Genomic DNA, 13,989 nt, shown 5'->3' on the forward strand with positions numbered 1-13,989 from the left:
GTAAGAGGCTGGTCCTGGGTACCTCACCGGGATGGCCACTGAGAGCATGTAGCTCCCGCCTATTTGTCCCTTCACGCCTTCGCGCGCCTGCTTCGTCTCAAAAGCAGGCTTTCCCCCTAACCTCTCCCTCATCTTGCTCTGGGGCTCATGCTTTCAGAGCAAATCGTTAAGAAGGGAAATGTCATGAAAGTTCTGTCCCGGGCACACTTCCCCTACTCAAAAAACAGCCCTGATAGGGCAGAAGTGAGTGGTGTCACACAATGCCGCACAGAACATGAATAAATGAACTGGACAACTCTGGCACCTTCCCCTTGCAGAATGGTTCACCAGGAAAGATGCCCCCTGTCACCAAGTAGGGTGAGTGGTGGTGGTGTCTGTTGGTTTTCCACAAATACCCAGAGTTAATAGGAAGGCATACCTGTTTTGTTTTGTTTTTTAAGATTTTATTTGAGAGAAAGTAAGTGCACACAAGCAGAAGGATGGGGAGGGGGAGAAGCGGACTCCCCACTGAGCAGGAAGCCCAGACTGGGGGCTCTATCCCAGGACCCTGGGATAATGACCTGAGTCTAAGGCAGACACTTAGCCAACTGAGCCACCCAGGTGCCCCAAACCCCTGCTTTTTAATAAATTATCATCCAAGTCAGAACACAGAGGGTTGTAACATATACTTGAGTGCAAAATATATTTTTTTAATGATTATTTATTTGAGAGAGAGCGAGTGCACAAGCACAGAGGGAAAGGGAGAAGCAGATTCCTTGCTGAGCAAAGAGCCAGATGCAGGGCTCGATCCCAGGACCCTGAGATCATGACTTGAGCCAAAGGCAAACACTTAACCAACTGAGCCATCCAGGCGCCCCTGTGCAAGATATTCATGCTGAGCACACAGGTCATCTCAGGGCTCCAGAAGCATCATTCATCTACTCTTGGTCTGCTCTGACCCTACTGAGGCCTTTCAGAAAGTTTCTGTCCCCATCACCTGATGAAAAAGTGACAAAGAGTGAGCCCAAAGGTCAGCAGCCCTGGGAAATAAAGCTCATCCAGCCCCCTCAGCCCAGGAAGCACCCCCCAAGTGGCCTCTCTGCATCCTGGAGCAGGAAGGCACCTGACACTTGGGATGGCCAGCCTCAGCCTTTATCCCCAGACAAGGGGTCAGGGGATGGTGCTGAGGGCAAAAGTATTCTTCAGGCAGCTGGTGGGGGAGCTCCAGGAGTGTGGTCTCTTGGTGGATGGTCAGGGGCCCAGATGTCTCAGGGCGGCCTGCAGGGACTTCCTCAGGAAAGTGGTATTGAGCTCTAGGGCTGTGGCCAGGCCCAGCCTCTGGATCTCAGTGATCTGGGGAGAAGGAAGAATCATATCAGGACTCCAGCAGCTGATCCTTCCCCTTTCCCCTCTGCCCATGTCCCTGTTTAGGAAGGAGAGAGGAATCCAGGACACAAGGACAATGGAGGAGATATCTAAATGCATTACTTCATGATTATGCAAGGTCTTTGTATTCAAGTGGACCTGGGACCAAATATGAACTATACAACTATACTAACTTACTAAGTCAGCTGCATTAATAACATTAATAACACTTGACAATGATTGGGTGCTTACTATGTAGCAACACTTTATAAACATAACTTCATGTAATCTGCACAACCCTCCCATTTTAGAGATGAGAAAACTGAGGGACAGAGATACTCTACTGTGGCTGCCACATTTCTTCGGGGCCACACTATATCTTCCCTGACCTTTTGCTACAGCCTCCTGACAGGTCTCTGCCCTATATCTTCTCTCCGATTCCCACTCCTTACAGATGCCAGAGGCTTCTTTCTAAAATGCAAATCTGACCAAGTCACCCCAGCTTCAGCTGGGCCCTGGGGTAACTATAAATGTCTCATATTGGATGCCCTTCCTCCAGGATCTACAGGGTCTCCAGAGGATCCAGGATTCTCCTGAAATTGTGCATAACATGTGTTCAGATTTTTCATTTTTCTTGGAGGATCTATAGCTTTCATTAAATCATCAAATGGGCCTGTGACTCCCCCAAAAAGGTAGGGACACTTGACCTTCAAGATAAAGTCCACGATCCTCCTCATAACCTAGAGGGTCTTCCATATGATGATGGCACGGCCTGGCCACGTCATCCTAGGCAGGTCACTTTAACCTCTCTGGATCTCAATTTCCTCATCTATAAAATGGAGCTGTTAATAGTATCTTCTCATTGGGCTAACACCTGAAATAAACTAGCAAGGCCACATAAGCAAAGGGCTTTAAACAGTGCCTAAGACATAGCAGAGGCTCTGCAATATTACCTCGCGGTGTTTTAACTCTGACCTAGAACCTCACCCCTACCATCATCCACTCTCATGTTTTCAGGCCGAAGCTACCATCTGTAGATCCCCCTGGATGCTCACAGTTTATACTATTTCCTTTGCCTGAAATGTCCTTTCCTCAGTCTTGGCCCTTGACCACTACTCACCCTTTCAGAATTGAGAAGCCTGTCCCAACCACAAACAAGGTTTAGTTGCTTCCTCCACCACCACCACCACCACCAAAAGCACCCTCCGCCCCCACCTCTCATCTTTCCAGATGTGATGCCGATCTGGTTATCATCTCTCCTACCTCACTAGCCTGGCACTGGTGGAGAATGTCAAGTCAAGGACAGGAACTGTGCTATGGTCACTGTCGATTCCCCAGTGCCTCACTCACCATCTGGCCCACGGCAGTGTTGCCTGCATTAACGACCTCCTAGCAGTCTCATTCCCCACTCTGAAGCTTGAACTTGTAGTTTCCCTGGCTAACATTCAGGGTGTCTTCCCTGGCCAACATCTAGATGTACACCCTCGTGGGCACACTCAGAGCAGCAGGACCAGCCCTCATGGCCCTTCCAGTACTCACACTGGCCTGATACTTGGTCATCACTGTCAGCATGAGCTTGGCATAGGCCATGGAAGTGGTGGCTGCTGGCCCCTCTCTACAGAGCTTCTCCATCAACACACTGAACTTCTCGGGAGTTATCTCCACCTGCACACATTGGAAGACGGGACAACAGAGTAAGAAAGGGCTCCAGATTCAATTTCAAACTCTACCACTTCCAGCCTAGGTAACCCCAGGCAGGTCACATAACCAAACTGAAGCCTCAGTTTCTGCATCTGTAAAATGGGGCTCATGACATCTAACGCTAAAGATGATGAAAAATATTAAATGAGATAATGCACATAAAGCCTGGCATATACATCTCAGCCCTGTTTGGAGTCCCAGGGGGTACTGCCAGCATAACAATAGTTGTCCTTAATAATTTAATAAATACTTATCATGCACAGGGCACTGTTCTGAGCACTTACACTAATTATCCATTTCAACATCACCCTGGCCTTGTGTGGCAGGTATGATCATCATTCTCCTTTTGCAGATGGGGAGACTGAGGCATAAAAAGGTTAGGTCAACCACCTAAGTTATAAACAAATGAGGCAAAACTTTAGGTAGTGATATGGAAACATTGCCAAAATATACTGCTAGGTTAAAAAAGCAAAGTACAGAGCACTGAGCTTGGTATGTTGCCATCCATGAAAAAAGTAGAGAAAAAGTAGGGGCATGTGGCTGGCACAGTTGGTTGAGCATCCGACTCTTGGTTTCGGCTCAGTTATGATCTTAGGGTCAGGAGATTGAGCCCCAAGTCAGGCTCCCACACTCAGCAGAGTTTGCTTGGAGTTTCTCTTTACCTCTGACTCCCCACCCCCTGCTACTGCCCCATGCTGTCTCTAAAATAAATAAATGTTGGGGCACCTGGGTGGCTCAGTCAGTTAAGTGTCTGCCTTTGGGTCGGGTAATGATCTCAGGGTCCTGGGATCAAGCTCCACATCAGGCTCCCCGCTCAGTGAGGAGTCTGTTTCTCCTTCTGCCATTTCCCCTTCTTCTGCTCTCTCTCTCTCTCAAATAAATTAATTAAATATTTTTAAAAATAAAGAAAAGAAATAAATCTTAAAAAAAAAAGCAGGGAAAAAGTAAACTTAAACATGTGTCCTTGTACATAAAAGCACCTCTGGGAGGGTTCCCCTGAAACTAGTAACAGTGATGAGCCCTGGAGAGGGGAACCTAGATGGATGGTTCACTGTATCCTTTGAGCTTGAAAACTTGTGAACATAGGAATCTATGATGTACTCAACAATAAAAGAAAATTCACACACACACATCAAAAGGTCCCTCCCCAAGGCCACGCAGCTAGTAGGTAGCAGAGCCAGGATGTACAGTGTGGTCAGCTTTCTGCTCTCAGCTTTTTAAGCCCCAGGACTCACCCACCGTGTAACATACCTTGCTGTGGGGCAGCTGCTCTGCTCGCCACCCCTGGAGGGATCAGCAACCCGGGAGGCCCATGCCTGTCCATAGCATTGGACTACCCTTCAAGGCAGTCTGCTCACCTGCCGTTCCAGGAGTGACTGCAACACCAAGAAAGTCTCCTCCTTCCAGGGCAGCTCTAAGATCTGTCTGCAAAAAGCACAGGCCCCGCTGAGAACAGTGCACGCCTGGGTACCTACTGTTCCTACCTTAAGGCAGGGCAAGGCCCTGGGGACAGCCTAGATCCCCAGCCAACAGAGGAAATAGTCAGAGCCCCCTGATGCTGGCAGCAGCCAGCCACTACTCGGTGCTAGGAAGGCTACAATACAAGACTCCTGGAGAGGATAACAGAGGATCTGATGTGAAGTGTATAAGGTTCCCTAAAAAATGAGCAGGAGTGAAGAGTGCCTCTTGAGTACAAAAGGTGAGGGTGACCCAGGGAAGAGGATGATGGTGCAGTGAGATATCTACAAGGCTTTCCAGAAAGGGCAGCCTTCCCTGCAGAGCCCAATCCACGGGGAGGCCCACTCCAGCAGTGCTTCCCAAGCTACAGCGCCATCTTCCACTTGTGTGGAGAGGCAGTGTGTCACACAGAAGAAGTGTGGCTTCTTGGGTGCTGGGCCTTGAATCTGATCCCAGGCTTTAATACTTGCTGGCTGTGTGACCTTTGTCCCATGTCCCTTAGCAGCTCTGAGCTTTAGGTTTTCTGTCTCTAATAGCACCCACCTGACAGCACTGCATGAGCACTTCCTGAGAAAATGAATCTAAAGCACAGAGAAGGGAGCAGCCTGGGTGGCTCAGAGGTTTAGCCTGCCTTTGGCCCAGGGTGTGATCCTGGGGATCCAGGATCAAGTCCCACATCAGGCTCCCTGCATGGAGCCTGCTTCTCCCTCTGCCTCTCTCTCTCTCTCTCTCTCTGTGTCTCTCATGAATAAATACATTCTTTAAAAAATAAATAAAGCACAGAGAAAGGACTCGGTAAGTGGTGGCTGACATTTAAACAACTGTTCCCTTCTCGTGTGAGAGTTAGTGTTTATTTTATTTTTTAAAAAAATATTTTATTTATTTGACAGAGAGGGGGAGCAGTAGGCAGAGGGAGAGGGAGAAGCAGGCTCCCCACTGATCAGGGAGCCTGACATGGGACCTGATCCCAGGACCCTAGGATCATGACCTGAGTAGAAGGCAGATGCTTAACCTATTGAGCCACCCAGGTGCCCCAGAGAGTTAGCATTTATATTTCATGTTAGTGTCAATTGGGTCTTAGCTACTCATTTGTTTCTACATGGCTGGATCTTGACTCCCCAGTTTTAATACCCAAATTTAACACAAATTTAATAACAATTTTTGAGCACTTACTGTGCTGATGTCTATATGCATTATCACATTTAACATCTAGAAAAATCCTAGAGTGAATATTATGCCCATTTTTCATATGAGGAAACAGAAGACTCAGAGAGATGGAGAAACCTGTCTGAATTCACACAAGGCTGGGATTTAAAATCCTGTCTTCCCGGATCCACAGCCAGTGCCTTAACCACTGTGCCATGTTCCAGCTACGCTGTGAACAGCTCAAGTGTGGACCACCAGCCCCTTCTCTGTGTCCCCCCAGGCATCTGGCCTGGAATGCTGGAAGAACCTGGGGCTTGGGCAGGGTCACAGAGTGGCAACTGTGGCGGGGAGGCACAAAGCCCGGCTCAGGCAACAGCGAGAGGGGCCTCCGCTGTGCCGCCACCTGTCTTTCAGGTACAGGGCCTGGTATCCAGGCAGCTCCAACTCCAGAATGCCAAGAGCAGGCTTGGCCAGTGGGAGGGGGTAGGGGCGGGGACAGCATGGAGGCGTGTACACTCACCCCAGCATCAGAACCTGTGCGTCTGGCTCCAGGGCCTCTTCCTTCATAAGGCAACACAGTAACTCTGTTTGAGCTGGACCTGGGAAGGGGACAACAGGGCGGGAAGTCTGGGGAAAAATGGCAGGAGAGGATAGAACACAATGCCTGGCTCATTACAGGGGAGCATAGTCAGGGAAGCAAGGCAGCCTTATTGACTGAATACACAACTGCCAGGGCCCCCCAGGAGTGAAGGGTGGTGGGAAGAGAAAGGGCAGAGCTACTGGGCCCAGGGCTGGTTCCAGAATTACCTGTTCCCGGGGCCTGGAGCACAGGGCCAAGGAGGGCTCTGCAGACAGGATAGGCATACTTGGCACAGAAGGCGGTCAGCGCAGTCATGAGCAGGCGGGAGGCTGAGGAAGTCAGGGAGAGAATCTACAGCCAATGGGGAAGGAAATATTAATTAATTCATTTCTTCCTTCCTTGAATGAATGTTTGTCAGACACATATTTCAGACGGTGATACATGTTACAAAGAAAACACAAAAGTTCGGGACACCTGGGTGGCTCAGCAGTTGAGCATCTGCCTTCGGCTCGGGATCTGATCCCAGAGTCCCAGGATCAAGTCCAACGTTGGGTTTCCTGCGTGGAGCCTGCTTCTCCCTCTGCCTGTGTCTCTGCCTCTCTCTGTGTGTCTCTCATGAATAAATAAATAAAATCTTAAAAAAAAAAAAGAACTTTTGTGTTTTGTTTTTAAAGATTTTATTTATTTATTTATTCATGAGACACACAGAGAGAGGCAGAGACACAGGTGGAAGGAGAAGCAGTCTCCATGCAGGGAGCCGGGCATGGGAATCGATCCTCGGACTCCGGGATCATGCCCTAAGCCAAAGGCAGATGCTCAACTGCTGAGCCACCCAGGTGTCCCATACAAAAGTTCTTTTATCTAGAACTCACATGGATTCACCCATTGGAAATGACACAGAGCTCCCAAATCCCTTCAGCTCCTGGAAGGATCTGGAGCTCAAGAGAGAGGAATTAGATGGCATGTGGATAGATGGCCTGGAGGTCCATGCCCTCCGCCTGCCCCAGGCTGCCTCTGAGAGTCCAGATGCCTTACAAGGTGGGGAACCCCCTCTCCCAAGCACCACCCTTCTGAGGGCTCAGATGCTCTTCCCCATAGTCCCTACCATGCCAGGTGTATCACAATGCCACCTACCCGTCTAAGAAAGAGGCTCTTGGTCAGAACAGTAGCATTGCTGAGGCTGAGATCTGGGGAAAGGGACAGAAGCCAGGTGCAGAGCTGCAGGAGAGCTGGATCGGAGAGCTGTGGGAGCTGCAGCTGGGCACACAGCAGGTCCACCTACCAAGCAGGAGAGGCCACAGACACACTCAGTCTGCCTCTGCTAGGCTGTCTCAAGCCAACTGGGAAGCAGAATGAGTAAGGCAAGGACACTCCCAAGGTAACGTAAGGCAGGGAGAGCTGCCCTATGAGGAGGATCCAAGGTCTAAAGCACAAAGGATGACCTTTACCCAAGAGACCACAGAACCCAACAAAATCCGCTCCCCAAATTCCCACACAAGGCAAGGAAACACAGACCTAAATGGAACAAGGCTGGGGAGAGGGGATGTACCCTCAGGGCCAGGCAGTCTTCCTGGACTCACCTGGCTGGGACTGCATTCATGGAGAAGCTGTAGCTCAACCGGCAGGGCACCCTCCAACCCCTGGAAAAGGCAAATCTCATGTCCCGGCTCTGACAAGTCAGAGACCACCCCTTGGTCTGGCAGAGTGGGGGGTGAGGAGCCTGGACACTACCAGAGGAGAAGGACTTGTCTGGGGTTAGATGACATATCTGTCCTTGGGCCAAGAGAAGCCCTTGCAGTGATTGTCTTCAGACCTTCACTCTGACCCCCATTGTCCAAACAGCCTGTGCTTCCCTGGGCCTGGCTAAGGTCTAGACAGAAAGTGGAAGGGCGATGGTGAGCAGGGGCCAGTTACCTCCCCCAACGTCTTGAGCAGCTGCTGCAGTCTGGGAACCTGGTCCTGCAGAGAAAAGCCCAGTCACTGCCAAGTCCCTGTCAACACAGTGTGGTCCCGGGGCCCAGTCCTAGCCCCCTCCCCCGAGAAGGCTCCAGATCAGTGGGAGCTAATGGGCAAGGATGATTCAAGAGAGTCAAGAAAGCGAAGCCTAAACCTTGAGAGGAGCTTAAGAACTCAAAGTATAGTAGACAAGGCCCGTGGTAACCCAGCTGTCTAGACTTGTCCCCTCTGCACTCATCCTAATGGGGGTAGACCCAGGGCTTAGGTTGGGAAGACAGGCTGGATGCTGGCATGATTCCACACCCTCTGTGCAGAGGAGCTTCTCTTCTTGCCTGGCATCCTTTAACCTCATGTTGTAGATTAGGGCCAAAGGTTTCCCCCTCCACTAACTCTTCCCACCTCCTGCTTGGGAGTCCATGGAGCAGAAACTATATTCCCTGAACCCCACACCCCTACCCCTGCTCCATAGACTTGTTACCCCAGTTGGGAAATAGTCTCCCACCGAGCCCTCACCTGGATAAACCCCCCACTCCTGGAGGATCACTCTAAACCCAGCCTCCCCATTCTAGTACCTGGACAGGTTTGGGCAACTCCAAACACTCAGGTAGGTCCTTAGCAGCCTCCAGACTCTGACCAGCCTCACTGGGCTTGGCCCTGACACTCTGGTTCTTAATGGGTAGGGCATCTCCTCCATCTGCCAGGGGTTCCAAAGATTCAGGTTCACATCTCTCCTCCTCCTGACCTTCTTCCTCTTCCCCTTCCAAACATCGGAACTTTTTGGGGGCACACTCGCCCTCAGGACTGGTAGGTCCTTCCTCTCGCCCCTTTCTGCGTTTCCCAGGTTGCTGAGCGTCCCTGTCCTCCTTGTCCTCCTCTTCTTCCTCTTCAGGCTCTGGAACCTGGAGCAACTTCAGCCTCCTGCCTCCCTGGCCCAGCCGCCTACACAGGCCTTGGAGCCGTCCCTGGCAGCTCTTAGACAGCACAGACACGCCCTCAGTCGATACCCCACCGTTCAAATCCCTCCGCAGCAATTCCCCCAGGACCCAGAGCCAGGCATCAGGGTCAGGGCTTTGGTTTTGTTGTGCAATCTGCAGCACAGGGAGTAGTCCATTTTCAGGCAACAATGGCCGAACAGCCATCAGCAGGGACATCAGATTCCTCTGGCATAACGGGGGCAAGCGCAGCAGCAGTGGCTTCCTGGGCAGAAGGACAAGCAGTTAAGAATATCTTGCTGGAAGGAGCACAGGGAAGACTGGGTAAAGCTGGGTGGCAATGGACAGACAGGGTGGCTAGGAGGCAGTACCCTTAGGTCAGGGTGGATGGAAGGGGTCAGCAGGAGAGCCATTCATTTTTATTTTTTTTAAGATTTTATTTATTTATTCATGAGAGACAGAGAGAGAGAGAGAGAGAGAGAGAGAGAGGGGCAGAGACACAGGCAGAGGGAGAAGCAGGCTCCATGCAGGGAGCCCGACGTGGGACTCAATCCCAGGTCTCCAGGATCAGGCCCTGGGTTGAAGGTGGCACTAAACCGCCGAGCCACCAGGGCTGCCCAGGAGAGTCATTCAAAAGGCATTCATCGAGCATGTATTTTTTGTTGTGGTGGTTAAGCCAGTTTGAGTTCATTTTACTATTCCTAAACAGCCAAAAGTTCTCTGAACAATTCAAATTTTTTTTAACAATTCTTTTTTTAATTGAGCATGTATTCATATATTTTGGGCTAGGTTCTGTTTTTTGACGTGTCCTATTTTGGCTCAAAAAAATCCACATTGAGGGGTACCTGGGTGGCTCAGTGGTTGAGCAGCTGCCTTCAACTCAGGTAGTGATCCTGGGGTCCTGGATAAAGTCCCATATCAGGCTCCTCCCAGGGAACCTGCATCTCCCTCTGCCTAGGTCTCTGCCTCTCTCTCTGTCTCTCATGAATAAATAAAATCTTAAAAAAAAAATCCACATTGAAACCTACTCTATAAAAGATCCATGCTTGTTTTACATAAAAAAAACTCCCTTCCCAAACTTTGCATAAAAATAATCCTTCAGGGATCCCTGGGTGGCTCAGCGGTTTAGCGCCTGACTTTGGCCCAGGGCGTGATTCTGGAGACCCGGGATTGAATCCGGGCATGGAGCCTGCTTCTCCCTCCTCCTGTGTCTCTGCCTCTCTTTCTATGTCTATCATAAATAATAAATAAATCTTTAAAAAAAAAATCCTTCAGGGGCGCCTGGTTGGTTCAGTATGTGACTCTGTTTTGTGTGTGTGTGTATGTGTGTGTGTTTAAGAGTTTAATTATTTATTTAAAGTAAACTCTACACCCAATACAGGGCTCAAACTCAGGACCCTGAGATTATAAATCACACACTCCACCGACTGAGCCAGCCAGGCAAACCTGGAGTATGTGACTCGTGATTTCAAGGTCATGAGTTCAAGCTCCACATGGGGGGGGGGGGGTGGAAGCTTACTTAAAAAGATTAAAAAAGGGGCAGTCGGGATCCCTGGGTGGCGCAGCGGTTTAGCGCCTGCCTTTGGCCCAGGGCGCGATCCTGGAGACTCGGGATCGAATCCCACATCGGGCTCCCGGTACATGGAGCCTGCTTCTCCCTCTGCCTTTGTCTCTGGCGCTCTCTCTCTCTCTGTCTCTCAGTCTTTCATGAATAAATAAATAAATAAAATCTTAAAAAAAAAAAAAAAAAAAGAATCCCACATCAGGCTCCCGGTGCATGGAGCCTGCTTCTCCCTCTGCCTGTGTCTCTGCCTCTCTCTCTCTCTCTCTCTGTGACTATCATAAATAAATAAAAATTAAAAAAAAAAAAAAAGGGGCAGTCTGGGTGGCTCAGAGGTTTAGCGTTGCCTTCAGTCCAGGGCCTGATCCTGGAGACTCGGGATCGAGTCCCACGTCGGGCTCCCTGCATGGGGGCTGCTTCTCCCTCTGCCTGTGTCTCTGCCTCTCTCTCTCTGTGTGTCTCTCATGAATAAATAACTAAAATCTTAAAAAAAAAAAAAAAGATAGATTAAGGCCCAAAATAAAAATAGTAATATTCCAGGATGTGGTGCAGCGCTTACTCTGCAGCCCTGTACTCCCCTTAGCAATCCCCTGGAACTTACAAGGTCACATCTAGCTCTGACATTCCTGTCACCTGAGTTCCTGAGAGGCAGAGGCAGTCTCCTTCCTCCATGTCCCAGTACCCAGCACAGCGTCAGTCCATAGCAGGCAACGGGTACACATTTACTGAATGAATTAACTCTCTGAGGATAAGTCCAGAGATAAGCAAGGGCTACTTTGGACAGAGCAATGTAGCTGTCTGTCATGCACAAATCCAGATGCTGTGTGACCTGAGGCTTACTGGTGTGGCAAGCAAGTCATGGGTACACCAAGCCCACCTGGCATCACACCTCTGCTCCTCTCTATGTGATTCCTCAGGGCTGCTTGTCATTACATACAAGGGGCATCTGGGATGTATGAAAGAGAAAAAAATATTTGACTTTGATTTCTTCGTGAAAAACACTAAGTGAGAGAGAAAACTAAGGTAAAAGTTCAAAAGATGGTCAATTTCTGGTAGAGGATATTTAGAAGCACAGAGCTGGGGGAAAACCCTACTTCAAAGGCTCTTAACTTTTTGTGTGCATGAATCCCCTTATCAGAGTGTTAAATGCAGAAAATAAAATACACGGGATTATGAAAGAAACCAATTATACTGAAATAAAGTTCTAACCAGGGACCCCAAATTAAGTTCCCCTCCTCTTATTCTGTCCAGAAAAAGCCAGACAGCTGAATATGTTTATGGCCTCCAATTTGGGGATGCAGAAAGCTCCCCTGACCCATTTCTTTCTTTCTTTCTTTCTTTTTTTTTTTTTTTTAAAGATTTATTTATTTATTTATTCATGAGAGACACAGAGAGAGAGAGAGAGAGAGGCAGAGGGAGAAACAGGTTCCATGCAGGGAGCCCAACGTGGGACTGGATCCCGGGTCCCCAGGATCATGCCCTGGGCTGAAGGCAGGCGCTAAACCGCTGAGCCACCCAGGGATCCCCCTTTTTTTTTTTTTTTTTTAAGTAGGCTCCATGCCCAGCCTGGAGTTCACTGTGGGACTTAAACTCAGGACGCTGAGATGGAGACCCTGAGATCAAGACCTGAGCAGAGATCAAGAGCCCTAAGCTCAACTGACTAGCCACCCAGGGGCCCCTCTCCTGACCCATTTCTCAAAACAAATTCAAAGTAGGGTGTGTGAAGACAATATTAGAATTTCCACTTCTACTTATCTAAAACATGAGAAATTAAGTATTACAAATATTTAATGTATGGAATGGCCCTTCATAGTCCAGTCTCCAGCCTAATTCTGAGAGGAGCATCTGAGTGCAAAGACGGCTCTTCAGCCCCCTAGAGGCTGAAGGGGACACTTCTGTCACTTTTTCTACTTCCAGTATTTTGGTTACTTAGGATAATTAAATGAATTTATGGATACTGAATTATGTTCTCTAACAAAACCAACCTCACTAAATGGACACACAGCTTATAAAGATGACCGAAAAGGAACTGAATACCAGTAAGGGAAGCCCATCAAATAAGAAAATGGCAGAGCTGACCCTTCTGCTCCTAGCAGAAATTCAGTCACATAGAGGCAAAAAAGAAACAGGAAAGAAACAGGAAAGAAGAAAGAAAGAAAAGAAAAAAAAGAAAGAAAAAGAAAGAAAGAAAGAAAAGAAAAGTTAAGTTCAAAGTCACCTCAAAAACTGTAAATTATCAAGAACACCATCCTTAAGAAAAGTGATTTTGCCCTAAAATGTATACTGCGCTTTGAAAATTTGACATCATAAAGCCACTCCTTCAGACTCCTTCAGCCACTCCTTCTGTCACCACAGCTTAAATTTCTTCTTTTTGGGACACCTGGGTGGCTCAGTGGTTTAGCGCCTGCCTTCGGCTCAGGGCGTGATCCTGGAGACCCGGGATCGAGTCCCGCATCGTGCTCCCTGTATGGAGCCTGCTTCTCCCTCTGCCTGCGTCTCTGCCTGTCTGTGACTCTTATGAATAAATAAATAAAATATTTTTAAAAATCAATTTCTACTTTTGTATACTTTACAACGTACGTATTTTTACTCCCGTGTACACTAGAGGTATGAGTGCGATTGCCTTGGAGCGGGAAGCATGCGGTCAGATCCTTAGAGTCCACCGGCTTCCAGCTCCTCATCCACGCGCAGGCTGCAGGCTGGCGGCTCCCGCCGCACCCAGGCGGTCCTCCACCAAGGCCCGTGGGATGCGCTCCTCCTCCCGGGGTGCGCGGCAGGGATGCCGGGCTGCGGGCCTCGATCTCCTCATCTAGAAAGTGGGTGGCGCCACCCCCCGCCTCACGGCCGGAACGCGGCGCTCCGCGAGCAGGCGACTTACAGCTCCAGGCGACAGTCCGGGCCCTCCACGACGGGCTCCTCCCGGCACAGCGCCTCGAGGATGCGGCCCCAACCGAAGGGCTCCCCGCCGCGACTGGCCAGCGCCCGCAGCAGCCCCAGGCCGCGCCGCGCTCCGTCCGGCCCCGCCTGCAGCGCCCGCAGCAGGAGCTGGGCGGGGGCCTCCAGCTGTGCCCAGGGCGCCGAGTCTGCGCCCTCCGCCGGAGCGGGTGCCGCCCCCGAGACCGCCATGCCCGGAGCCGCCGCCGCTCTGGTTCCTGACCTCGGTCTCGAGGACCCGGGAAAGGGCGCAGGACGCCAGCGCCTGCCCTGACGCGGCGACGAGCCTCTTCCGGCACCTGCCACCTGCGGGCCTGAGGGCTCCGCGGCCGAGAGCCAGCCGGATTCCCGCGCGGCCTCAGAAAGGCACGAAGGAG

General features: G+C 50.1%; 1 protein-coding gene across 7 annotated transcripts; it reads right to left on the minus strand.

Annotated features, from left to right (window-relative positions):
• Positions 1-682: 682 nt before the first annotated feature.
• FANCE (FA complementation group E) lies at positions 683-13,989 on the minus strand. 7 transcript variants are annotated; one of them, XR_012034405.1, is made up of 11 exons: positions 13,557-13,984; positions 8,758-9,382; positions 8,144-8,188; positions 7,810-7,869; positions 7,364-7,507; positions 6,457-6,580; positions 6,170-6,248; positions 4,404-4,470; positions 2,884-3,009; positions 1,103-1,332; positions 683-976 (listed from the first exon to the last, which is right to left on the minus strand). XR_012034405.1 is itself a non-coding variant. In XM_072833311.1 (10 exons), the coding sequence occupies exons 1-10, from the start codon at positions 13,802-13,804 to the stop codon at positions 1,231-1,233; spliced, it is 1,620 nt and encodes a 539-aa protein (XP_072689412.1). In that variant the 5' UTR covers positions 13,805-13,984; the 3' UTR covers positions 683-1,230. The 7 variants fall into 7 exon arrangements, 3 of the variants coding, with proteins under 3 accessions (XP_072689412.1, XP_072689414.1, XP_072689413.1); XM_072833311.1 differs by having other exon boundaries at positions 683-1,332; XM_072833313.1 differs by lacking the exon at positions 13,557-13,984 and adding an exon at positions 11,556-12,003 and having other exon boundaries at positions 683-1,332.

This window comes from Canis lupus, chromosome 7 (genome assembly GCF_048164855.1).
Source record: "Canis lupus baileyi chromosome 7, mCanLup2.hap1, whole genome shotgun sequence".
NCBI classification, from domain to species: domain Eukaryota; kingdom Metazoa; phylum Chordata; class Mammalia; order Carnivora; family Canidae; genus Canis; species Canis lupus.